The sequence below is a fragment of the Cheilinus undulatus genome, linkage group 17 (assembly GCF_018320785.1).
Source record: "Cheilinus undulatus linkage group 17, ASM1832078v1, whole genome shotgun sequence".
Lineage (NCBI taxonomy): Eukaryota > Metazoa > Chordata > Actinopteri > Labriformes > Labridae > Cheilinus > Cheilinus undulatus.
This window is the reverse complement of record NC_054881.1, coordinates 5,129,971-5,155,851: the sequence shown is the minus strand read 5'-3', so window position 1 is coordinate 5,155,851 and position 25,881 is coordinate 5,129,971. Positions and strand designations below refer to the sequence as shown.

General features: G+C 40.2%; 1 protein-coding gene and 1 long non-coding RNA gene across 3 annotated transcripts in view; both read left to right on the top strand.

Moving 5' to 3' along the window:
• Positions 1 to 19,224, top strand: LOC121524746. Of its 2 annotated transcripts, none has more exons than XR_005993169.1 (3): positions 1 to 39; positions 8,496 to 8,577; positions 19,190 to 19,224. It is a non-coding gene; the product is annotated as an uncharacterized LOC121524746 (long non-coding RNA). The 2 variants fall into 2 exon arrangements; XR_005993168.1 differs by lacking the exon at positions 19,190 to 19,224 and adding an exon at positions 16,157 to 16,191.
• A 1,052-nt stretch (positions 19,225 to 20,276) lies between these two features.
• rasgrf2a (Ras protein-specific guanine nucleotide-releasing factor 2a) overlaps positions 20,277 to 25,881 on the top strand; it is a 54,560-nt gene continuing 48,955 nt past the window's right edge. Inside the window, exon 1 of the mRNA XM_041810309.1 lies at positions 20,277 to 20,987. Coding sequence (XP_041666243.1) covers positions 20,709 to 20,987 — 279 coding nt within the window. The 5' untranslated portion in view covers positions 20,277 to 20,708. The remainder of the gene's footprint in view (positions 20,988 to 25,881) is intronic.

The following is a 25,881-nucleotide window of genomic DNA, read 5'->3' as shown; positions in this document are numbered from 1 at the left end:
CGAGGTGGAGGTGGTGTTCTGTGTGCCGTTCCATTCCAGGTCAGTCTTTGAGTCACTAAAACCTTTTGTTACAGAACGCAGCAGGTTTCTCATTGCTACCACGGGGTTGAATGTTCCTAACTCTGATAATGTGCCAGTATGTTCATGTCTTCATGGTCCAGGCAGAGCAGAACATTTGTTGAATCACAGCCACAAACCTTCGATATGCATTGTTACAGGAGGAATCCTCCCTCTGTAGAGACAGTCTGGATACACTCTAGATGATTTTAGGGCAGGTTGGAGCCTGATTTACCCCGTTCCCATGACTTGTGGGGCTCCCTGATAGAGGCTTGTCACACACATTTACCCTAAAATGTGTGGTGTCAGAATGACTGATAAACCACTCCCCATCAAGTTAGATCGGACTGCTTCTGCCCAAAGTAGCAGAGGCTTAGCATCACCAAGCAAATGCTGCAAACTGTACAGCTCACAAACATAAACACAGCTGTCTAAGCCAAAAACAATGGCAAAAGGAGACCTCCTTGCAGAGTTACACCAACAACTCTCATGCCTTTAAAATGTGGCATGCAATACTAGCCACTGTTCTTGCTTTTTATTTTGTAACAAAGTGCATACCAGCACAGCCAGTGTTTGCATTTGGAGGGTTATAGTGTTAAAAATGGGTCTGTGATGTTTGAAAATGCTCTTGTTCATGCAGGTATTTCCTTTAAAGGTCACATATTTTACCCTTTTAAGACAAATTTATATCAGTCACAGAGGTCCTGAAAACATGCCTGTGAAGTTTGTTTCTGAAAAACACTCCAGTATTGGATTTCTGCATGTCTAAAACTCCTCTGTTTCAGCCCTGTTCAGAACAAGCTGTTTCTGTGTCTGTGGCTTTAAATGTTAATGAGCTGTCTGACTCCGCCCCTGACCACACCTCTCTCAGGAAATGGATCTGGCACTCCTGATGTTACAATGCTACTTTTATCCAAAGTTAAGAACCTGACTGGAACCATCAGCTGAGAGGAAGTTTAGGAGAAGAGAGCGGAACATTTTTTCCAAGCGAGGCAGGCCAACCGAACCTGGGGGCGGGGCTAACTCCCCACATGAGGTCATGAGGGTAAAATATGAGAACGGCTTGTTTTAGGACACATTTTCTGAAAGGTGGAGAAAGTGCAAGGGAATGGATTTTTCTGGTATTTGAGGGGCAAATATTTTTGTTAGAAAAGCCTGAAAAAATATTTTTGCATAAAATGTCCCTTTTAACATGAGCGCCCTGCAGACTTGCATGTTGAACCCTGTGTCTTATAGCCAGTCTGCACATGCTGGATCCATAATACATTGACGTGCAATGCATGACACTAAAATGCTTTAAATAATTTAACGTGGGTAACGTGGTTAAAGCCCAGAGTGTTTTCTTAAAGGGGATGTGCAAAAATCACTTTTTTTCAGGCTTTTCTATCAAAAATTTGTGCCCATGGCCTAAAACAAGCCGTTTTCAGATTCTTCCCCTTATGATGTCATGTGGGGAGTTAGCTCCGCCCCCAGGGTTGGTTGGCCTGCCTGACTTAGAAGAAAGTTCCGCCCTCCTCTCCTGATAGAGAGTAAGGTCAGAAGAGCCATATCGATTAAGCCACATCCAGTTCCAGAGGGGGGGGGTGTGGTCAGGGGCGGAGTCAGGCAGCTCAGTAACATTTAAAGCCACAGACACAGAAACAGCTCGGTCTGAACAGGGCTAGACAGAGGAGTTTTAGACATACAAACCCAATGCTGGAGTGTTTTTTTTTCTACAGCAACTTGACAGGCATGTTTTAGGGACCTCTGAGACCGATATAAACTTGTCTTAAAAGGGTCAAATATGTCCCCTTTAAAGGCCTTGAATCTTTCAGGGTTTGTTGAAACTGTGATGCTTTTGTATGCTATGACAGAAAAATGCAAAAAGAAATAGGTGATAAACATTTGGGCCTTGCTGATCACAACATGGAAACTTGAATTTCAAAACTAAATATAATTTCTAGATCTGATCTTTTTTTTTTTTAATTTATGACGTATGCATTCACTGCTGTTTCATTTTTGTGATTAAATCTATCTGTAAACTGGTGTGTTACTTTGTAAGTTATATGCTTGAAAATACATTGTTTAAGTTGTAAACTTTTACACCAAATTCCTAACCTAACTATGCAAAATGATAGAAATATCAAAAAATTTTCAGAGGCAGTAGTGAAATGATTGAACTTTAACATGAAGTTTCATGATTTTAGAATGATAATGGCATTTTTAAGTGGTTAACAGTGACAATAGTGGGTCAGCAGAGGCAACAATAGGCAGAAAATGGGTTAAAAATTGGAAAAATTAGTGTAAAGTGGCAAAGTGGGTCCAAATTGTGCAAAAGTTGATGTTAGGTGGCAAAAACAAGTGGTAAAAGGGATTACAAAGTGGCTGAAATTGGGCATAACAACAAGTAAAATGTGGATAAAATGGGCAAAAATGGATGTAAAGGGGTCAACATTGGCAATAGTGGGTCAACAGAGACAACAAAAGGCAGAAAGTGGCAAGAATTGGTTTAGAAGTGGCAAAAAAGGCAGGAAAAGTGGCGGAAAAGGTTTAGAATTGACAAAAAAATGGGTTTTAAGTGGTCTAAATGTGTTAAAATTGGCAACATTTGGTGGGAAAAAGTGATGAGAATTGGTTAAAATTTGGAAAAATTGGGTGAAGAGTGGCAAAAGTGGGTCCAAATTGTGCAAAAAATGTATGTTAAGTGGCAAAAACAGGCAGAAAAAGTAGTGGAAAGGGTTCAGAATTGACAAAATGAGTTAAAATTGGCAACAATTGTTGGGACAAGGTGATGAGAATGAGTTAAATTTAGGAAAAATTGGTGTAAAGTGGCAAAGGAGGGTAAAAAGAGGAAAAAATGGGTCCAAATTGTGCTAAAATTGATGTTACGTGGCAAATAGTAGTGGCAAAATTGGGCAGGAAAAACGGTTAAATAGTGGCACAAATAGACACTTAAAAATATGTCGAAAAATTACATTGAAAAAATGTGTAAAAAAAAATGATGCATTTATTTTCTGCTATTTTAATTCTAATGTGTTTCAAATAGCTTTAAAATAGTTCTTATCCGTTTCCTTATTAATTAGAAGTAAAGTCCTCTGTCTTTCCTTAGTTATATGGCAATTATTCACTTATTTATCTCATAGTTGGCAGTTAGAAATGGCTTTATTTCCTGGTTTACCAACTCTTAAATTCTGTTTATTTCTCTAACTGACAGACCATGAGTATTTTTTCATTCCCTGGTTAACTCACACTTAGTTAACCATTCATTAATCTGTCTTTCTCTGGTTAAATAGTGGAGTTATTCCTGCAGAATGCCAGTTTTAGTGGATTAACTAGCAGGTATTCATTCATTTGTTCAAGTGTTAGCAGAAAGGTGCATGCTCTGTTTTTCTTATGTATATCCCTGATGTACTGCAGTGTTTTGTAGCCTGCAGGGTGCAAACAGATCTGCACATTAAGGACAGAAAAGTCCACTTCAGTTGAAGAGGCTGAGCTCAACACTCGTCCTCTATAAGCGCTCACTAACCTCCCTGTGCAGATAATACAGTATGACACGTCAGAGCTGCAGAATGATGCCGTTTGCAATCATGAAATGCAGAAGAAATGGTTTAATATTTTGTGTTAAAGCAGCAAAAAGCTTGAAATTAACAAAACAAGCATTTTTCTTTTAATTTACCCACCTTTTTCTGTAGAAATAAGTGTATAAAAAGGGTATAATGAAGTGGAATAATTGATAAATGTGTCACCCACCTTCAGTCAGTTTCAGTCTTCTCCTGCAGACATTTACTCTCCTTGTTGCAGAGCTGTGAGCGACTGTAAGTCAGAGCTGCAGCAGTAGTCAAGGTTTTTTTTTTCTCAGGTTGTTTCTCCTCAGACAAAGTGTGTGACAATCAGAGAGAGAGAGAGAGAGAGGGAGAGTGATGGAGGCTTGTCGTCAGGCAGGTCTAAGAAAGAAATCCATCCCAGCAGAGCTCCTGAGAGTCACACCACGCAGGCAGAGCGGGGCAGGTAGACGCAGCTGAACACGTTCACAAAGGTGAAGCTCTATAGCAACCCGCAGGTCTGATTCAGCACTGGAGCTTTTAATTATCACGCCGCCTCGACTTTGTTTAGGTCACGTGCTGAAAGGAACATTACTTTGTCCAGCTTATCAATGACATCTCCATAACAACCATCAAAGGAGGCGGGATGACGGCACATGTTGTAACTGTGCAGAGGGACTGTTCTCTGTCAGTGTGTGGGAGTGTTTCTGCACCTTTGAGCTTGAATAAGATCCTGTCAGTGCTCTTTATCCAATTAATATCACATCAGAAAATCATAAAAACAGCACAATCATTCTCCTGACTGCAAACTTCACCAGGAAAGAACCAAAATATATGAAGGAAAACAAAGTAAATTTAATGTAAATGATTGTAAACAAGCTCCTATTGATGCTCCAAAGAGGACTTTAAAGGTTTAACTTGTAAAAATGTAGGCGTTTTTAATGCAGATTTCTCTGCTGTGGGGTTTTCTAGAGACACACTTCTCCTTGTGTCCTTTACCAAGACGATAACAAAGCCAGCTGTTAATTGTTAAGGCTAAGGTACAGTTCGCATCCCTTTCTGTAGCCATAGAAACACTGAGGAGAGGGCACAGTTCATTAGTACGCCACTAGATGGCAGCAGGGTACAGTATTTTTATTAATCAGACACGATGTTACAGGGGTGTACAGTAGCAAAAGTGGGTCCAAATTGTGCAAAAATTGATGTTAAGTGGCAAAAACAGAAATTAAAAGTGGTAACAGGGGTTACAAAGTGGCTGAGATTGGTTTATAGTGGAAAAATGGGTGGAAAATTAGGTGAAATGGGATGAAAAGGTGGTGTAAACTGGCAATAATGGGTTAACTGGGGCAGAAAAATAGGCAGAAATTGGCAGAAGTGGGTTAAACTGGCAAAATGGGCACAACAGTGAGTGAAATGTGGTTAAAATTGGTGTAAAAAGTGGTGAAAAGGGTAAACAGCGGCAACAATAGGCAGAAAATGGCAAGAATTGGTTTAAAAGAGGCAAAAACAGGCGGAAGAGTAGTGGAAAGGGTTAAGAATGGAAAAATCTGTTAAAATTGGCAACAATTGGTGGGAAAAAGTGATGAAAATGGGTTAAATTTTAGAAATAATTGGTGTAAAGGTGCCAAAGAGGGTAAAAAGAGGCAAAAATGAGTCCAAATTGTGCAAAAATTGATAATAAGTGACAAATAATAGTGGCAAAATTGGGCGAAAAATGTTCAAAAGTGGCACAAAAAGACACTTAAAAATATGTAGAAAAAATGACATTAAAAAATTGTCAAAAAATTATGATGCATTTATTTTCTGCCATTTTAATTCTAATATTGTGTTTCAAATAGCTTTAAAATACTTCTTATTAGTTTCCTTATTAAATACTCAATCACAGCAGGGGCCAGATTCTGGATTCAGGTCTAACCTGAGGGCCTAACAGGTTTTCACCAAAAATAAAGATAATAATAATAATAATAATAATAATAATAATAATAATATATAAAACAGCACGTATGATAAATTATTTGGAAATTCAAAAAAGTAAAAATGATAGGTTTAAAGGCTCAAATCCGAGATAAAATTTCAAATGTATTACTTCAAAAGATCAGAGCACGATATTAAAAATAGAAAAATAATGTTTTTAAAGAGCACTTCTTAATGCTGTGGGGCAACGGCCCATAAAAGTTGTCACGCATTTTTAGTTAAACAGTGAGAAATCTGGGTTAAGACGAAACATTTTATTGTGGTATTACGCCTGTTCACCTCTGTAAGAAAACTATATGAGCCACACTATATGGACAAAAGTATTTGGCTGCCTAGCCGTTACACTAAAAGGGACTGTAATGACATTGTATTCAAATTCAGTTCAATTCTTTTATTCATTTCTGCCTTAGTGAATAGCATTCTTAAAAATGTAAATCACTTTCCTCAAAAACAGAATTAAAATGGGAAAAAAATTGCATAAATTGGTGGAAAATTTGGGGAAATGGGATTTTAAAAGTAAAAGGTGGTTAGAAGTGGCACAACATAAGCAAAAAATTGCAAAAATGGGTTAAAGTGGTAAAAACAGGTATAAAAGTGCTGAAATGGTTTATAGTGGCAAAAACGGGTGGAAAATTCGGTGAATGGGGTGAAAAAAGTGGGTTAAACTGGCAATAATGGGTTCACTGGGGCAGAAAAATAAACAGAAATGGGCAGAAATGGGTTAAACTGGCAATAACTGGCATAACAATGAGGGAAATGTGGTTAAAATGGACAAAAATGTGGGTAAAAACTGGTTAATAGGGGCGCAGGTGGGCTAGTGGTTTAAGATGCGCCCCATGTATGCGGGTGGCCCGGGTTTGAACCGGCCTGTGGCCCTTTCATGCATGTCCCTCCCTGCTCTCTCATCACTGTCCTCCAATAAAGGCCCAAAGACCAAAATAAATCTCTAAAAAAAAGTGGTTAATAGCAGCAATAGCAATAGTGGGTCAACAGTAGGCAGAAAGAGCCTAGAAGTATTTAACAAGTGGCAAAAAAAGTGTTTGAAAGGATTTAAAATTGACAAAAATGTGTTAAAATCTGCAAATATTGTAGAGATAAAGTGATTAAAATGGTTTTAAAAAATTGTATAAAGTGGAAAACATGGGTAAAAAGCGGCAAAAATGGGTTCAAATTGTGCAAAAACTTAACCCTGCAAAGCAGATGGATTTGCCCGTTTCCTTGTTTCTCACTGGTGAATCCATCTTGCAAAGCTCCTGTCTGAACCGTTTGGGCCCGGTTAGAAAGTGACAGGACCAATCAGAGACGAGGGGCAGTACTTTCAGGCACAGCAGAGTCATGACGTAAGCAAGCAGCAGCAAGAGGCCGGTGCAGTTATGGAGGAAGAGATTAGCGTGGATGCTGCTGAAGCGCCAGTTTTATCAGAACTTGACGACATTTCTTCATTAAAAGAAGAACAAAGAACAGCAGTGAGTTGTTTTTACTACTACGTACTTCATTCATCCCCATGCTGCTCTTTGTTAAGCACTGCCATGAGTTGTTTGGGGGTTCAGTGCCCTGCTCAAGGGAACTTCGACAGTGCTCAGGACATGATGGAACCTCCCCAGCTACCAGGCCAGAGTCCAGCTCCGCCCCCACCAGGACTCGCACCAGCAACCTTCCACTCTCCGGCCATGTTCCTTCAACCCGAACTCCTTCCAGGCTGAGCTACTGCCGCCTGAGCAAGTTAAAGTATCCCTTTAAGTGCCAAATTATAGTATCAAAGTTGGATGGGAAAAGCGGTTAAAGAGTGGCACAAATAGACACTTTCAACATTAGAACCCAACAGTAGTTTGACACTTTTCTGCTCCAAAATGAGGAAACTGTTAATCAGGATGCTAGCACTGATAGCACCCATAAATCCCAGCTGGGGAGGAGTCCAGTGCAGACTTTACAGATTTTTAAATTACTTTGATTTCAGAATAAATTTCACCAAATTTTTTTTTTTATTCTACATTTAATGAATTTTATGCATATATTTTCTTAAGAAAGGGTAAAATATGCAATTTGAAATCATTTTACTTCTGACGACGCCCTGTCAGTGTCTCGCAGGTCCCAACCCCCACATTTAGAATGACTGACTAAAGCAACTGTGATAATTTTACATATTTAATAATAAAACCCTAATGTGGCAGCGAAAATAACTGTAACAGGAGTGTTATAATAAAAAGTGAGAGATCTTTGAACTTTGCAAAGTTTGCTCTGTCAGCTGGATTTTTCTGCAAAATAGCTTTTGGGTTTAAAATGCAATTAAGCTTCTTTTCTTTTTTTTAGGAGTTTAGAGTTTGGTCCTCAGGACGGGGGGGTACCACTGCCAACAGTCCCAGCCTGATGAGATAAGGCTGGAGGAAGTCAGACGGTTTAAGAGAGAGGTAGAGACAGAGGAGACATGCCTTATCACAGCTCTGTCTCATTCTCAAGGCCTTCCTTTGAAACTCTATTGTGACTTTGTTATGAAAGTAAAAGTGCAGCTAATAGTCGGTATAATAGATCTCTCTAGGAGGCTGCAGAGCTTCTCTCCACTCCTCTATGTGAATCCAAACAAACCTCTGTTCCTGTCTCTCTCTGCTCTGATGTAAATGTGTGAACAAGTACTCTCAGCTGGAAACAGAGACACCCACAGACTGAATGTTTGGCCCTCATGACTAACCAGGCAGCTGCTTCATCGCCCTCTTACACTAAGAACACTTTGGAGGTTTTATTTGGAGATTTTTAAACAGGTTGGACCGACATTTCTGCTGTTTAGAGGACAAACTTGCAGCCTCTTTTTCATGCTTCAATGCTGCAGATAGCCAGAGTGTGTTTGGGTCGTCCACGTGTCTAATATCGCTAAAATTCTCTGATGGAGTTTCTTCAAACTTTGCACTTTGGCTCAAGAATGCATGATGGGTCATTTCTGTTTTTCAGGGCCTGAGGAGACCAAGCTTGGACGTAGAGGTGGAGCAGAGCATTGTTGGTAAATAGATTCTCAGCTAAAACAGCTCCAGCGGTGAGTGGTATGAATAAATCTGCCTCTTTTCATGTTGGTGCATCTTTAAAGCTGCAGTCTGACGGACCACACACAATCTATTCCTGTGAAAACAAAACAAAGAGAGCATTACTCAGATTTATTTCTGTTTAAGAACAAAAAGACTCAGATCATAACATCTAGATTTGCTTCCCCTTGAGTCGAGGATGGAGGAGTGGCTCTGTAATGTAGTTTTTGCTTGGTTTCACATAGATGCTCTCCAATAATAACAGAAAGCAGCATTACAGCTTAACTGATGCAGGAGCAGCTGTGATTAAAGGGTTAAAGAAATAAAATAACCTGAAAAAGTGCTGCAGCAGCTTTCAAAGACGTCAGCTGCAGCATGAAACCAAGATTTCCTTATGAAGCATATAAGAGTGATATAAATGAGTGATATTGATGTGTAGTCATCATCCAGGCAGACACAGTTATAGTAATCCCCCATAATCCTTTGCATGCTATATCTACAGATGAGAGCTGATATTAAAGCCCCTTATAGCTCCACCCAGGACCACCCATGGGTGCCACATCTTCACTGTCTATGCTGTCAGTACAGCACGTTTATCATGATGGGAAACTCCCAGTCAGCATACTGGATGTGTCTGGTCTGGTCTGGAAACATGGCAGGTTTATTTACAGAAACAGCAGACGTTACGTTAAAGTCCACACATAACGAAGCATAAACCGTTACAGGAAGCGGCTGTTCTGTTGCTGTACCTCAGTCATGTTTTTAAGGATTGACTGCAGTAATTCTATAAACCGTACATTTTATATCAAACTGAGGTGGAAAAGAGGAACTTTCTGGAGTCCAGTCAAACTGTGGGCCCATGGATCCATTGTAAAGTTAAGCTGTGATAACCATAATTTATTTTTGACCTGAATAATACCCTTTCAAACTAAATCATTTTAATGCAACGTCAGACTTCATAGTTAAGTCATGGTGTGCACAAACATCAGGATGCCAGAAAATAAAGAATTGAAAAATGAGAGAAGTCTAAGGAAAAATGATGATGTAACTATAAAAGTCAGAATGGGGAAACAATGGCAAAAATAGTTGAAGGGTGGGGGGAGAGTGGCATAATAGTGGTGACAGTGGGTTAACAAGTGGCAAAAATCAATAAGAAAACCAATAACTGTCCATAAGTGGCAAAAACGTGATGAAAAGAGGTTGAAAAGGGGCAGAAATGGGCAGAAAAGTAGTGAAAATGGGTTAAAATGAGGAAAGATGAAGTAAAAGTGACATTAAAATGGCAAAAAGAAAAAAACCCTGTTAGAAATGGCAAAAAGTGGTACATATCAGTTAAAATGGGCAGAAAATGTGTTAAAAATGGGGGGAATGGGTTGAAATGGAAGGAAAACAACAGTAAGAGGTGGCAAGAAGTGACAAAAATCAGTTGTACAAGCAAGTAAAAAAGTAAAAATGGTCAAAAGGGGCAAATATTGGGCAGAAAAAGTGGATAAAAGTGATTAAAAAAGTAGCACAATTGGCTCAAAATTGCACAAAATGACAGCAATGAGTAAGAAGTGGCAAGATGGTGACAAATACTGGTTAAAAGAACAAAATGGGCAGAAAAGGAGTGGAAAGAGGTAAATAAGTGGCCAAAATTGATCAAAATAGAAAAGGTGTCAAGAATTGATTGAAAGTAGCAAATTAGACATGATAAAAAAAGTAGAAAATCTGGTTAAAAGTGGCAAGAACTGACAGAAAAGGGGGTAGAAATTGGTTCACAATGGCATAAATGTGCAGAAAAAGATGTTAAAAAGTGGGAGCAATGAGTTAGAAGTGGCAAAAAGGAGACTGGTTGAAAGGCAGAAAAATGTATTTAAAGTGACAAAAATGTCATAAAAAGCTGTCAGAATGGTAAAACAGTGGCAAAATCAGCTAAAACGAGCAGAAATTTGGTTTCCAAGTGGGATTAAAATAGCATTAAAAATATGAAAATGGGTTAAAAAGTGGAAAAAAAAGCTAGTAAATAGCAAAAAAGTGACAAAAATCAGTTGAACAATCTGGCAAGATAGTAAAAATGGTCAAAAGTGGCAGAAATAGTAGTGGAAAATATTAGTTAAAAGTAGCAAAATAAGTTATAAGACACAAAAATGGGTAAATCTGGTAAAAACTGTCAGAAATGGGAAGAAAACCTGGTGAGAATGGGTTAAAGTGGCAAAAAGGAGGTGAAAATTGGTCAAAAGAAGGAAAAATGAATTAGAGTTGACAAAAACACAGCAAAAACTGTTAGAAATGGCAAATAAGTGGCAAAACTCAGCTTGTTGATGATGTTGAAAGTGCGGAAAATTGGGTAAAAATTGCATAAAAGTGATGGAAATGGGTTAAACGTGGAAAACAAAGGTTAGAGGTGGTACAAAAGTGACAAAAATCCATTAAACAGGCAGGTAAAATAGTAAAAATGGTCAAAAGTGACAGAAAAAGTTGAAGTAAAAAATGAGAGAAGTGGTTAAAAAGTGGCAAAAATTAGCTAGAAATGGCAAAAAGTGGGAGCAATGTGTAGGAAGGGACAAAATGGTGAATATTGGTTAAAAGTGGCAAAAATGGGAAGAAAAAGGGGTGAAAATAGGTTAAAAAGTGGCAAAACCTGATCACAACCATACTGAGATTGTGGATTAGAGCTTAGACCAGGTCCAAAAACTCCATCTTGGCACTATTCGAGTCCACTGACGCCCAGCCTGTCCTGTCCCCTTAGGCCGGTCACACACTAGATGATTTTTTAATCTGGAATGATTTTAAAACTGTGAGAGACCTCAGACTTCAGGACGATTTCCAAAGATTTTTCATCTTTAATCCTCTGACGCAAACACTAGACGACTCAGCCAGACTGTCAGATCACGGGAGACCACGCACCTGCCGACCTGCCTATGACCTCACGTGATCACGTGACTTCAAGAAAAAAAAAAACAAAAAGGATGTCTGTCGATACCGTCTTGCTGTCTCACCACAACAGGCTGTCCTGGCATGCGTTACAGGTGCAGCAACAATCATAAACATGGGAAAGACTCAGGATGAAATCCTGGCTGGAATTAAGCTACAGTTGTGTTTATGGTTGTGGCAGTGGAAGTACGTATGATTAGTCTGGTGACGCTATCAGTGTGCTCGCTCTCATTGGTTGTTGTGGGTACTCCGTCAGCGGGACTACGACCTAGAATCGTAAATATCAAACATGTTTGATATTTACGATTCAGGGTCTGGGAGGCTACGACGTGAACTGCAGCAGTCAATGAATCGTGTTGATACCACACACATGCAGACTACTCAGATAAATAGTCGTTTGCGACGAGGCTCCAGTCGGTATACCCCCCATGATCATCAGGGGAGTTAAATCTTGGCTTAAAATCCTGTAGTGTGTGGCCGGCCTTAGGTGTGTTTTTGGACCTGAGAAATGTTCAGATCTGATGTTTTTATAATAAGTGTGTTTTGACATTAAAGTTCAAATTAAAATTTGTTGTTCTAATGAAAGAAATCATCTCAGATGAGGTCCTAATAATGCATGTATAACAAATGTGACTTATTTTTGTTCATGATAATCAGAGCAGTGAGGATGAGGAGCAGACGCGCAGACATCTGAGCAAACAGAGCTTTTTTAATCAGTCTGTTTACAGAGACTACAGTCTGCACTGATCTTCACTCCCTTCACTGTAAACACAGTTACAGTCAAATTATTGCAATTTTTAATCAGGATTAATCGCAGAATTTCTGAGGTTAATTGCGATCAATCTCCCTGTTTTGTAAAGTTTTGAATGTCTGCCTTTGCTGCTATTAAAACTGTCATTTTGGATTTTTGTGCTGTCTTAAACTAAACCCTAAAACACATCAAACATGTTTAATGTCGTCAGAGTAGAAAGCGGCGTGCACCTCTCCCTTTAATCTGTGCACCCCTGCAGCTCTGAGATGAGCAGCTGGACTGTGCTTGTGTGTGTGTGTGTGTGTGTGTGTGTGTGTGTGTGTCTCTGATGGTCGGTGTGTGTCTCTGTAAGCGTACAGATTGTCAGGCTGAGCCGCTCTCCTCCCCTCCAGCTGAGAACAGTAGAAACTGAGCAGTGTTTGTGCGAGTCTGGCTGTGATGCAACGTGTCCTTGCCCTCTCCTCTGACCTCACAGGGATTGTTTCTCTCCCTCTCTCTCCTCTCATCATATTAAACCACAAAGAGACGTTTTCATTCGTCAGCATTTCACCGTTCGCATGAGGACTTTAAATCTGAAAGGACGCGACAGGATGAGGTTAATCTACCTCATGAGTTAATGGCTGGATCGCTCAGCATCTCTAACACATGATGGGAGACGTTACCAGACTGGAGCTGCATGAAATTACTGCTTTAGATAAACGCGATGGATGCAAATTAATCTGGAGTGTGTAAAACTCAGCCACCAGGGGGCTCTAGACCAAAACATTAGCCAAAATTAATGAGTAGAGATGCACTGCTTAGCTACAACTCTGTAACTGACTGTCTCTGAACTCAACAAAAACAATTAGCTAAACAGTAAATCACTGTTTCTGTTTCATGGATGAATTCCTCATAATGAGGGAGAAAAGCTGCTAAAAGTGGCCCTGCTGTTTCATGCTATTATCACTCCAAGAATGCTTTGTGAGTAGCTGGCAGTGCAAACCAGGAAGGCCACTTTTAACAGCTTTTCTCCCTTGTTATAGGAAATTCATCCATAAAACCAAAACGTTGGTTTATTGTCTAGCAAATACAACTTATGGGGCAAATAAGCAATCCAGGTGAGAGGAGCTGAGCAGCCCATTGGTGCATGGTTTGGATAGCTTTATATGGACTACACCCTTACGGGGAGACTTGGACACAGATTGTGTTTGGATTAGACGAGAGGCAGGGTGCATCCTGGACTGGACAGTCAGTCACAGGGCTGATAATAGAGACAACCATGCATGCTCAAACTCACACCTGCAGCAAATTTAGAGTGATCAATTAATGTAACGAGCATGTCTTTTGTGTTGGGAGGAAGCCGGAGTACCTGGAGAGAACCCACGCATGCACAGGGAGAACATGCAAACTCCACACAGAGAGGCCCTGGGAAGCTAACCAGGAACCGCCGTGCAGCCCTCCATTGCTCACCATGATTTGCCCTTGCTCACTAGTTTGATTCTGCAAATACAGTTTATTTATCTAATATGTTTTATAAGATTTCACTGGGACTAGTATTTGTGTAACTTGATATTTTTAGGTGTGCACTCCCTGAGAAAAAGGAACCTGAGCAAAAGCAGTTTAAGTGAATTTAATCTGATATCAACAACTGAAAGTTAATTTTCTACCTTATTTGTTAAAAACACAAGACTTGGGATTTTCTTTCCAGAAGGGGAATAATTTACGCAACGCCAGCCAATCTCCCTGAGTTCATCCACATAACTAAACCTGATCTTCCTCTGTGGTGCATTGTGGGTATTTTTCAACAGCTTTTTCAACAAACAGAAAAAGCTGAACTGGTGACTGAGGACATGGCGTCAATGATGGGCAAATCTGGCATCAAATTTTCCCACCATGCCCTTGGGTAGAGTGTGTAAATGTTTTGTAAGCCTGGTACACACTGTGTGGTTTTTGGGCTGTCCCAGAAGAAAGATGAGCAATCACGGTGATATCTTCGGTCATGGCTCTAAAACGGCGCTCCTTCATCGCACTGTGAGACAGGGAGAAAGACGGCCATTGTCATGGTCCGGGATAAAATTCTAACAGTGCCAGAAATTTAGGTGAACCATCTCAGTCATCTAACCCAGGGGTTCTCAACGTTGGGGTCGTGACCCCCGTGGGGGTCGTGAAACACTGAGAGGGGGTCACCAGATGCCTTAAATGAAGAATATATTTTTTAGATTACACTGTTGCCACTTTACACCAGTTTTACCAAATGTTAACCATTTTTCCTCACTTTTTAACACCAATTTTAGCACATTTTTAGCCACTTAAAACCCATTTTTGTCAATTTGAAACCCTTTCCATCACTTTTTTTCTGCCTGTTTTGGCCACTTCAAAACCAATTCTTGCTACTTTCTGCCTGCTGTTTCCTCTGTTGACCCATTATTGCCTCTGTCAACCCCTTTTTCCATCCTTTTGCTTATTTTAACCACAGCAAACCCATTTTGCCCATTTTTATCAATTTTTCATCCCATTCCACCTAATTTCCACCATTTTTTTGCACATTATAGCCATTTCACCCACTTTTTAATCGCCTTTTACCACTTTTGTGCCCGTTTTTGCCATTTTAAACCATTTTGGTAATTTTTTGCCACTTTTTTCTATTTGTAGCCACTTTTAACATATTTCTTTTCCTTAAAAATCCAATTTCACCACCTTTCACCATTTTTTGCTATTATTAACCAATTTTAGCAAATTTTAACCCATTTAAATTATGTTTTTAACAAAAGTTTTTTCATCTAAAGAAGGCTAAATGAATCAATAAAGATATTTGTTTCTTTGATAAGAGTGGGTATTATTCAGGTCAAATAGAAAATATGGTTTTCACAGCTTGACTTCACAATGGACCATGGTTCTGCTGACCTGAGTGGGCCCCTAGTTTGGCTGGGTCCCAGAACCCTCCAGATTCCTCCTTGTAGACAGCCTTGTCTGCACACGACTATTCTTGAATGTTCCTGGCTGTTCAACCACCTTCAGGTACAGCAGGGGTCCCTGGTCTCTGGCACCTTTATTTTGGGGGCCGTGGGCTGAAAAGGTAGAGAAACCACTGATCTAACCAACCAATAGGAAGGCAGCAAGAAATGATGAAAAAATGACAATGGCGCCAACAAACAAACAAGTAAGCATTCGAATGGATTTAACGCTAAAAACCAGAAGCCTGTAACACAGAGAAAAGGTGAACTAAAAGTGGTATCTCTAACAGCAACCAACACGCCTACCCATTCAGCTGGATCCTTGAAACATTACAGAATATTTATGAAATGCAATCTTCGGCGAAATGGAAGCTGTACTTTAGCATTTTTTGAAGCAGAATGACTCCCCTCCTGCAGAGGAATCAAATGTGATGTTTTAGCTGTAAACAGGTTTCATCGTCTAATCTGCTTCCTGTTTTAGGCATTATTTTGTTAGATGCAAAGATTTGTGTTCACTGAAGTGCAAAAATAGAAACTAAAATATAGACGAGTAGTGGCGTGCGCAGACTTTTTCAAGGGCAGGGGTACTTTAGGGGGAACTTTAGACATGTTTATGTTCAACAAATGGCACATTATGTAGCCTTAAAACAGACTAACTAGACAGACTACTCAAGTTAGTTTGTAGTTAGGATCAGCATCCACAAGAACTGTGTAGATTCAACGTTGGACTGTGAAGAACACACAGAAAGAAAGAAACAAATCCTTAGGGGGACTGGGGTCTTCCCCCAGAACATTTTCAATTAAGAAGATGCCATTTCCTGTATTCTAGTGCATTTTAACACCATATTAGCACCAGATAATCCAAACTGGTTTAGTGAGATATAGTTCTGGCTCAGTATAGATCAAAAAGAGCCCAACATAAAAGTCATTGCAACAGTAATGTTTTTTTTTTTTTTAAAGATTTATTTTTGTGCCTTTTTGTGCCTTTATTAGATAGAGGAGGACAGTGGATGGACTCAGAAACAGGGAAGAGAGCAGGGAGAGACATGCAGGAAATGGTGCCACAGGACGGACTTGAACCCGGGCCGCTCGGTACGTGGTGCGCGCCTTGACCTCTCAACTACCGGCGCGCCCCAAGCAACAGTAACCTTTGATAGTATTTCTTGGTTCTAATGGTCTTCTGGAGTTTAGTGCGTTTTGCCAATGAGGAAGATACTTAAACACACCTTTTTGCCACCCAAGTGGGCAGTTCATCATGTTTTAACCAGCCAAGGGGTCAGTTTAGTGTGTTTTGGCTCCAAAGAGGGCACTTTAGCACACGTTTTTGGCTCTCGAGGGCACTTTAGTGTGTGTTTTGGCTCCTAAGAGGGCACTTTAGCACACGTTTTGGCTCTCGAGGGCACTTTAGCGTGTGTTTTGGCTCCTAAGAGGGCACTTTAGCGCACATTTTTCAACAATCAGGCCACTGTACACCACTGTAGATGAGAGAGGATGACGATGTAAAAACTGCAATATTTTCTCAATACTTTCCAGTTTTATAAAGATGAGCTGGATCAAGGCTTAATAAGAAAGCATTTATTGAAATAGCAACAGATCATTTATCATAATCCCAGTTTAACTACTCAGATATATATTGGTGTGCGTTTGTTTATGAGCATGTATCAAACCAATACATTTTGTAAATCTTAATTTGAAAAAAACCTCTGCTTTTAGATACTCTATCAGGAGTGTAAAGTATGTTTTCTCTATTGTTGAGTGAAATGATGCAGCAGCATTCAAACTAAAGACTCAGATTAGGTCCAAATACCTGACATTAGTCCAGTCCTCACATTAATGAGTGTTTCTGTGGATCGGTCTTGATCACAGCCAACAGTAAGCTGCAGCAGACAGATTGCACTGCAGCGTCACATTGTGTCTCCTGATGGAGTTCCTCTGTGTGATTCAGCCGTTTTTATCTGTTACATGATGTCCACTGTTGTTGCATATTTGTGAGCTTGACCTTCACCTCGCTCCGACTCTGTTTGGGGAAGACGTGGGCGTATTTTTAGGGTCTAAAAAAACCACGGCACATCCCTGCAAACCCACATGATCACAGTCTGTGTGCAGAAGTGAAAGGCAAACTGTGAAGCAGCTTAGCTCAGAAACACACACGTATAGTCACACATACACATAACATCTGCCTCCGTGCACACTGTCTACTTAAGCAGCGCAACATCTGTTTGTGCTTTCAGGCTGAATGACAGTTTCAAAACAAACACACGTCCTCTGATGCAGAACGGCCACTTTTAAAAATAGAAACTTCTGCTTTTGTCCATCTTTGAATGTTTTTATGAAGCTAGAGTGAGAAAAAAAAACTCTGGGACCCAAAAGTTTCTCTAGAATATCAGTCAAAAATGATATTAAAGTGTTTGTATAACAGCTAGTTATACAGTTGGTTTGTGAGCAAAGAAAACCCTTTAAATACACCAAATTTCAGTTGCCAAATGTACACCTAGAGCTTAGTTTATACAACCAATTCCAAAAAAGTTGGGACACTGAAAACAATGCAATGTTTTGCAAATCTAAAAAAAAAAAACCTTATTCACAACCAGGAGTTGAAACTGAGATGTTTTACCATTTCATGAAAAATATTAGTTAATTTTGAATTTGATGGCAGCAATATATCTCAAAAAAGTAGGGACAGGGTAACAAAAGGCTGGAAAAGTAAGTGGTACTCATGAAAAACAGCATTTTTGCAAATTTTGCAACTAATTAGGGTTAAATGGCAACAGGTCAGTAACATGATTGTGTATAAAAGAAGCATTTTAGAGAAGCAGAGTCTCTCAGAAGTAAAGATGGGCAGAGGTTCACCAATCTGTGGAAAACTCTGTCTAAATAAAGTCGAACTAATTCAGAAAAATGCTCCTCAATGTAAAATTATGATGATTTTGAATTTCCCGCCATCTACAGTCCATAATATCGTCAGAAGATTCAGAGAATCTGGAGAAATCTCTGTGAGCAAGGGACAAGGCTGAAGGTCAGTACTGGATGCTGGTGATCTTTGGTCCTCAGGGGCCTCTGCATTAAAAACAGACATGATTCTGGACTGGAAATCACTGCATAGACTCAGGAACTCTTCCAGAAATCTCTGTCTGTCTACACAGTTCACTGTGCCATCTACAGATGACAGTTAAAGCTGTAACATATGAACTGAGGCAAAATGGAAAACTGTTCTGTGGTCAGAGCAATCAAAATTCGAAATTCCTTTAAGGAAACCACGTATGCCGTGCCCTGTGGACCAAAGAGGAGAGGGAGTATCCAGCTTGCTAGCCTGATTCTCTGATGGTATGGGGTTGCCAGCTTGCTGAAAAGTAGACAGAGGTTTTAGAGTGATGAAGGCCTTGATTTTTTTCACCTGGACCAGAGATATCAGACTCAATCACAACAGAGGCCGAATTCTGAATTTGGGTCTAACCTGAGGGCCTAACAGGGTCTAAATTTCCCATAAACTGTCAACCTCATCTTCACCAGTGAAAAATTAAAGGGAATAAACTGAACATTGATGATAAATGATTTTGAGACTAAAAAAAGTTAAAGAAAAAAAAAGTAAAAAAGAAAAAAAAAAACATTGTTACTTCTAACAGTTGAAATGCTGGATGAAATTTCAAAATTGTGAGCTCTAAATGTCAAAAAATGAGATAATATTCAAAACCATGAGTTAAAAAGGTCAAAATATTATTAGAAAATGTATTTGTTTTGAATCTAAAAGGCCAATATTTGGGATTAAAAGTCAAACTTAGGAGTTAAAAGGTCAAAATATGAATAAAAAAACAAAACAATGAGTCAAAAAAGTGAAAATATGAGATTAAGTTCAAAGTTTAAGGACCAAACTAAAGATTTGTTCCAATGAAAGGATGAGAAATCAGCGTGAGGGTTATGTTGGGGTCCTTGGAAAATTTTCTGCCCTGTAAGGGGTCCCTAGCCCGGAAAACTTGAGAACCCCTGACCTAGACGATGCTAAACCATATACTGTATCCATCGCAACAGCATGGCTTCACAGCCGAAGAGTCCAGGTCCTGAACTGGCCTGCCTGCAGTCCAGACCTTTCACCAGACCATCAGAAAAGGAAAAATCCAGCAAAGAAGACCTACATCAGACAAGAATGGGACAACATTCCTCCCCCAGAACTCCAACAACTGGTCTCCTCACTTCCTAGACTGTTGCTAAATTAAAAGTGAATGCTACAGAAGGGTAAACATCACCCTGTCCCTACTTTTTAAAGATATGTCTCTGCCATCAAATTCAAAATGAGCTTATGTTTTTCATGAAATGGTAAACAGTCTCAGTATCAACATCTGACATGTTCTTTAAGTTCTATTGTGAATAAAATACTGGTTTATGAGGGCTGACAATCATTGCATCCTGTTTTATTTACATTTTACAGCGTCCCAATTATTTTGGAATTTGGGGTGTGGATTAATAGTCTGAAAATGAATGACAATCCCCTTATATCTGCTTTTAATACACACCACTGTGATTGACTCTGCATATTATTTTTACATAAAAGATCAAATACTTTCTTCCTGCTAAAGGAAGTAAAAAAAAGTGTAGAGATACTAAAATCGCGTTTCCGGTCACTTTAAACATAAAAGATCAAATATTTTCTTCCTGCTAAAGGAAGTAAAAAAAAGGGTAGAAATACTAAAATCGCGTTTCCGGTCACATTAAACATAAAGGATCAAATATTTTCTTCCTGCTAAAGGAAATAAAAAAAAAAGGGTAGAAATACTAAAATCGCGTTTCCGGTCACATTAAACATAAAGGATCAAATATTTTCGTCCTGCTAAAGGAAGTAAAAAAAAGTGTAGAAATACTAAAATCGCGTTTCCGGTCACATTAAACGTGTTCTAAACACGTCCACATACGGCTCTGCTCTTCAATCTGTCGAATAAAACCGAGGTTATCTGAGTCCAGCTCTCCTCCCTCGCTGTGATTGCGCCGTTGAACTTTTGGCTCATGCAGGCTTCACGCGCCCCTTTGCACCTGCGCTCTTTGGGGGGCGTTCCTGAGCTCGTGCGCTCCGGCAGACAGCAGCGCGCGGTGCAGCGCGGCGCGGCGGGCTGCAGAGACCTGTCTCTTTAAGTTGGTGTCAAAGCCGATTAGCGCTGATCTCCGTCGTGATTCTGTTTTCACCGTCTGTTCCCTTCTATCTATTTTTGTTTTCGCGCTGCTGACGGGACCATAAGCTCGAGCGTTTTCGGCTCCGTAACTCCGCGCGAAAGTTTGGAGGATGGAGAAGCGGTGAGGTGTTGTTTTCTGCGCCGCTGCTCGTTCACATTAAAACCGTCAATGTGATGCGTTGTGCGCCGCGGACTCTCCAACTTTTCCGACCATGTTAAACCCGGATTACCTTCCTCTCTGTGTGGTATCCCTCCGCTAAAAATATCCGCGCTGACAGCCTGCCACGAGATGTGATGAGACGCCTGCGGTGAGTGTTTGTAGTCGGCTCCAGAATAAAAACAAAAACCCGGGTGGACGGAGGAACAGAAACCCGGGTGGACGTAAGATGCAGAAGGGCGTGCGCTACAATGAGGGCCACGCGCTGTATCTGTCCGTGGTCGCGCGCAAAGAGGGCACCAAGCGCGGCTTCCTGAGCAAGAAGACGACCGAGAACAGCCGCTGGACCGAGAAGTACTTCGCTCTTTACCAGAATGTTCTCTTCTACTTCGAGAACGACCAGAGCACGAGACCCTCCGGGATTTACCTGTTGGAAGGATGCACGTGCGAGAGGGCACCGGCGCCCAAAGTGTCCGCCATCAGCAAGGAGCCCATGGAGAAACAGCAGGTGAGTCCACCGTTCAGTGGGAAACCCTGTTAGACCAGGTAGAGTCTACCTGTGCTTCACTGAGGATGGGGGCTGCTGCTCTGCATACATGGGAGACATAAACGTTCTTTATTTGTTCAAAACTCAACTTTCTGCTCATTTGTTTTTGTTTATGTCGAACTTTTTGCTCCACAAACATCAGGGGTGGTTTTAGAAATTAAGAGGCCCCAGGCAAGGACCACTGTGTTCCCCCCATTTAGTTAAATGTAAACATAGCAATTGGAAAAATACTTTATGTTTTGATATTATATATTTCTTTCCAAGTAACAAAGAACTACGGTTACAGGTATGGACAAAAAACAATCTCTTTATTTTATTTAGCTGATTGTCAATAGTTACACAAGAACTGGCTGTCGTATTCACATTTACATGTCAGTAAAAAACAAAAACACACAAACAAAACAAAACTATGTTGAACCATGCATGGGCACAGCTAGGGATTCTGGGTCCCCAGAAAGAAAAATACATAGCCCCCCCTTAGCCAGCTGTCCTCTCCTCCTCTTCACAACCCTAAGACAAACCTCAAGTTTCCCTGCTTTCTTCTCTTTCAACATCCTCATTTTCTTGATCTCTGTCCCTGCCTTCTTTTTCTTCCACTATACTCTTCTTCATTTCTGTCCGTTTTTTTCTCCTTCATCGCCCTCATCTTGCTCCCTGTCGCTGCTTTTTTCACCTCCATCATCCTTATCTTGATCTCTGTCCCTGCTTTCTTCTCCTCGTTCGACCTCATCTTGATGTCTGTCCCTGCTATTTTCTCCTCCACCAACCTCATCATGATGTCTGTCCCTGCTATTTTCTCCTCCACCAACCTCATCATGATGTCTGTCCCTGCTTTTTTCTCCTCCATCAACCTCATCTTGATGTCTGTCCCTGCTATTTTCTCCTCCACCAACCTCATCATGATGTCTGTCCCTGCTTTTTTCTCCTCCACCAACCTCATCTTGATGTCTGTCCCTGCTATTTTCTCCTCCACCAACCTCATCATGATGTCTGTCCCTGCTTTTTTCTCCTCCATCAACCTCATCATGATGTCTGTCCCTGCTTTTTTCTCCTCCACCAACCTCATCTTGATGTCTGTCCCTGCTATTTTCTCCTCCACCAACCTCATCTTGATGTCTGTCCCTGCTTTTTTCTCCTCCATCAACCTCATCTTGATGTCTGTCCCTGCTTTCTTTACTCAAATGCCCTCACCCTTCTTTGAGAACTCTGTGAGGAGTTGTTTTCTCGTTCTGCCTCTCTTCTCTTTCTGTTTCAGTGGGCACTTGATTTAAAGTGCTTAGGTGGTATCCCTCCTCCAGTTTAAAGTAATCTTCCTCCTCTCCAACAAACCAAAAACAAATAAAAACACATCATTTATTCTAAGCTTCTCGAGGGTCCCCCCTACTGGGGGCCTGAGTGTACTACACTCATGGAATCATTTGAGATACAAAAAGGAAGTTTTGCAAAAGGGTCTGAATACTTCTGTCAATGTAATGTTCTATGTTCTTTTATGTCATTGTCTTCACTCTTGGCCCCTTATCTACAGTCAGCATCCATATTTGAACCACTGAAAGGAATTTTAGAAAACCTCATATTTGATGCACAACTATGTTAACTATATCACAAGGAACACAAAGCTGCAGGCAGTCACCTACATTTACCTGATGGTAAAACCACCCACAGCAAACACAGATCACAAACTGTGATTACGTAGAAACCCTCCAGGAGCCACAAAACACAAGAACAATGACAAAGAAACATTTAAATCTGAAGCTGAATTCCTCTACAGAAGCAATAGATGAGGACTGCACAGTGGTGCAGTGATTAGCACTGTCGTCTAGTTGGAAGAATGCTCCTGGTTTGAATCCCAGTGCTGCTGGGCATTTCTGTGTGGAGTTTGCATGTTTTCTTTGAGGATCTGTCCGTCCCTTAGAGCGCTAAAAAATGCTCTTTAGGCTAACTGGTGACTCTGAATTGCCTGTGGGTGTGTGTGTACGTGGGTGTTTGTCTCTTTATGTCAGCCCTGTGTCCAGGTTGTACCCCACCTTTCTCCTGGTGACAGCTAGAATTGGCTCCAGCCTCCCCAACCTTGAATGTAATTACTATAAATTTAACATGCTAAAAGACTGCAGCATTCAAACTTTAAACCTATAAAAGTAGAAAGCGCAGGAGCTTTTTGTTCTAAATAATCATGGCATTCTTTTTCTGCAGAATTAGAAATAAAGCCATGAAAGTTTGTTTACATGTGAACTGATTGAAATATTCTGTAAGTATGCAGAGCTGCAGTACGCACGGCATCACTGTAAATCTAAATAATTGAAGACCTTTATGGTCTACAGACATAAATGAGATCCTGGCAGCTGGTTTGTTCCCCATGTCTGTGCATTATATATAAATAAAGTTATATAACTTTGTATTTAACATGCTGAGCATACCCACAGATGAAATAATGCATGCAAGGTCGTCCTCTTTAGCTTTTGAAATGGTAGACTCATCAGAGCTGGAGCACTGACTCTGCTTTCTAGTGTTATGTTGGCTGCTATAATGCTTTTTAATACATTTTAATGCATTTTGCCGCTGATTTAGTGATCTTGAAAATAGGCAGTGGTAAAAGTTAGTCTAGATTTTCATGAATGCTTCAGAAAATGTAAGGGCGTAACAAAAGTGGAGGCAATATCTTTAAATGACCTGTCAGTATTTGCTTTTAAACTCCTAAATCTAAACCACAGAGGATGAAGGAAAGCTGAAGTGCTGTCTCTTTCAAAGCTGTGACCGGTCAATGTTTGACATTTGAGCTTAAAAATAGTGTAAAAGTCTATAAAAATAGCCCCTTTTAATTATCTGCTCTTTGATCAACATGCTTACAGTGAACTTTACAGAAGTGTGCAGACTTTTAGAGAGCAGCTCTGCTCTTTATTGACGCTGTCTCCACCAGACGCCTCAGACTGAAGCTGCTTTCTATGACAGAATATAAAATGTAAGGAGCCTGTTAGAGTCTTTAATATTAGCACAGAGAAATTATAAAAACAGAAATAAAGAAAGAAAGTTTGTGTTTTACTGCCTTAGATAACTGAAAGATATTATACAGATAAACGTTTGTGCACCAAAGTTAAGGAAGTTCTGTACATTCTCTCTTTGAAAGCCCTTGCTCAGTGCAAACATGCACTAATTAGACATCACATTCTTCTCACTGTGGCTGTGCACAGGTGGATTTATTTCACAGATGATTCAAACGTGCATGTGGAGAGGGAGGATCAGCAGTGCTCTGTTTCTTTAACTGCCACACAATCAGTTTTAAAGTGTCAGAAGCAAGAGCAAAATGCTTTCCTCTTCAGCTGGACTGCTTCTAAAACATTTTTCGTGGTGACGAGAATTCTCACAACCTTTTAGTCTTGTGACATCTGGTAGAACGAGATCCGGTCAGACCCCTATAGTTCACCATGTAAATATGTTGCAAAACAAGACACTAGTTTTGTATTCAAGAAATTTTAGTATAGAGGCTACCGATCTGTACAGAGGTATGGTACTTTTGCACAAAAATTATCGTGTGCTACTGCTAACTCCCTCCTCTCACTTATTCATAACACTCACATTCTGCAGTTTGATATTTGTTTCACATATCAAGGTTTCTGCTGCATCTGTAAAGTTGCTGTGACACTCCAGGTCTGGAACCAATAGTGTAGTGGTTTGGTCACCCATGCACAATTCTTATAGTCCTCTATTCCAGTGGTTCCCGAAGTGTGGGTCAGGACCCCTAGAGGGTAGGGCTGACCAATTTGTGAAAATAATCTAATTGCAATTTTTTCCCCCAATTTTGCAATTGGGGCTGCACGGTGGAGCAGGGGTTAGCGCTGTTTCCTCACCGCGAGAAGGTCCCTGGTTCGCTTCCCGGTCAGGGCCTTTCTGTGTGGAGTTTGCATGTTCTCCCCGTACATGCGTGGGTTCTCTCCGGGTACTACGGCTTCCTCCCACCTTCAAAGACATGCTCTTCAGGTTAATTGGTGAATCTAAAATTGGCCGTAGGTGTGATTGTGAGTGTGCCTGGCTGTCTGTCTCTATATGTCAGCCCTGCGATTTACTGGCGACCAGTCCAGGGTGTATCCTGCCTCTCGCCCAATGACAGCTAGGATAGGCTCCAGCCCCCCCCGACCCCGAGCGGGATAAATGATATAGAAAGTGGATGGATGGAATATTGCGATTGAATATGTGATTATTTTTAGGTTCCTCACTTTATAATTTTTCAATAAATTGCTGTATTATAACCTTCACAATATATTTAGAATATACTAGGCCAAAACAATTAAAAACAAATAAATTGGGATTTTTTTATGGCTTATATTGCAAATTTGATATCAATTGCTATATTAAAGGGATGATCATTTGTATGGCATCTTGTTTTAAATAAATAAAAAAGTCATTTTTATTCTAAAAAAAACTTGAATGTTTGCATGATGTGCATAAAATATCTCCAGCAAAAAAAGTATTACACTGGTATTTTGACAGATTTTAAGTTTAAAAAATATTGCAACCATTGCAATTTGTAAATTGCAGCACTCCATATTGCGATTTCACCTAATTTGCGATTATTGCCCAGCCCTACTAGGGAGGTAGCAAGACAGTGAAGAAAAATTTAGTTTGATTTAAAATTAAAAATTGTATTATTTTTTGAAAAAATATTGTTAAAATGTGTTCACTTTTAAATAAAAATGAAGTTATCAACTAATATTTGTGAATACATGTTATAAAACCTAAAATGCAAGTGTTGTACATGATGCTTTTTGCAACATCATGCACTTTATCCCCCTCAAGGGAAGGTGGGAGTCCCTGATCTCTGACACCATTATTTTGGGGGTCATGGGTTTAAAAGTTTGGGAAC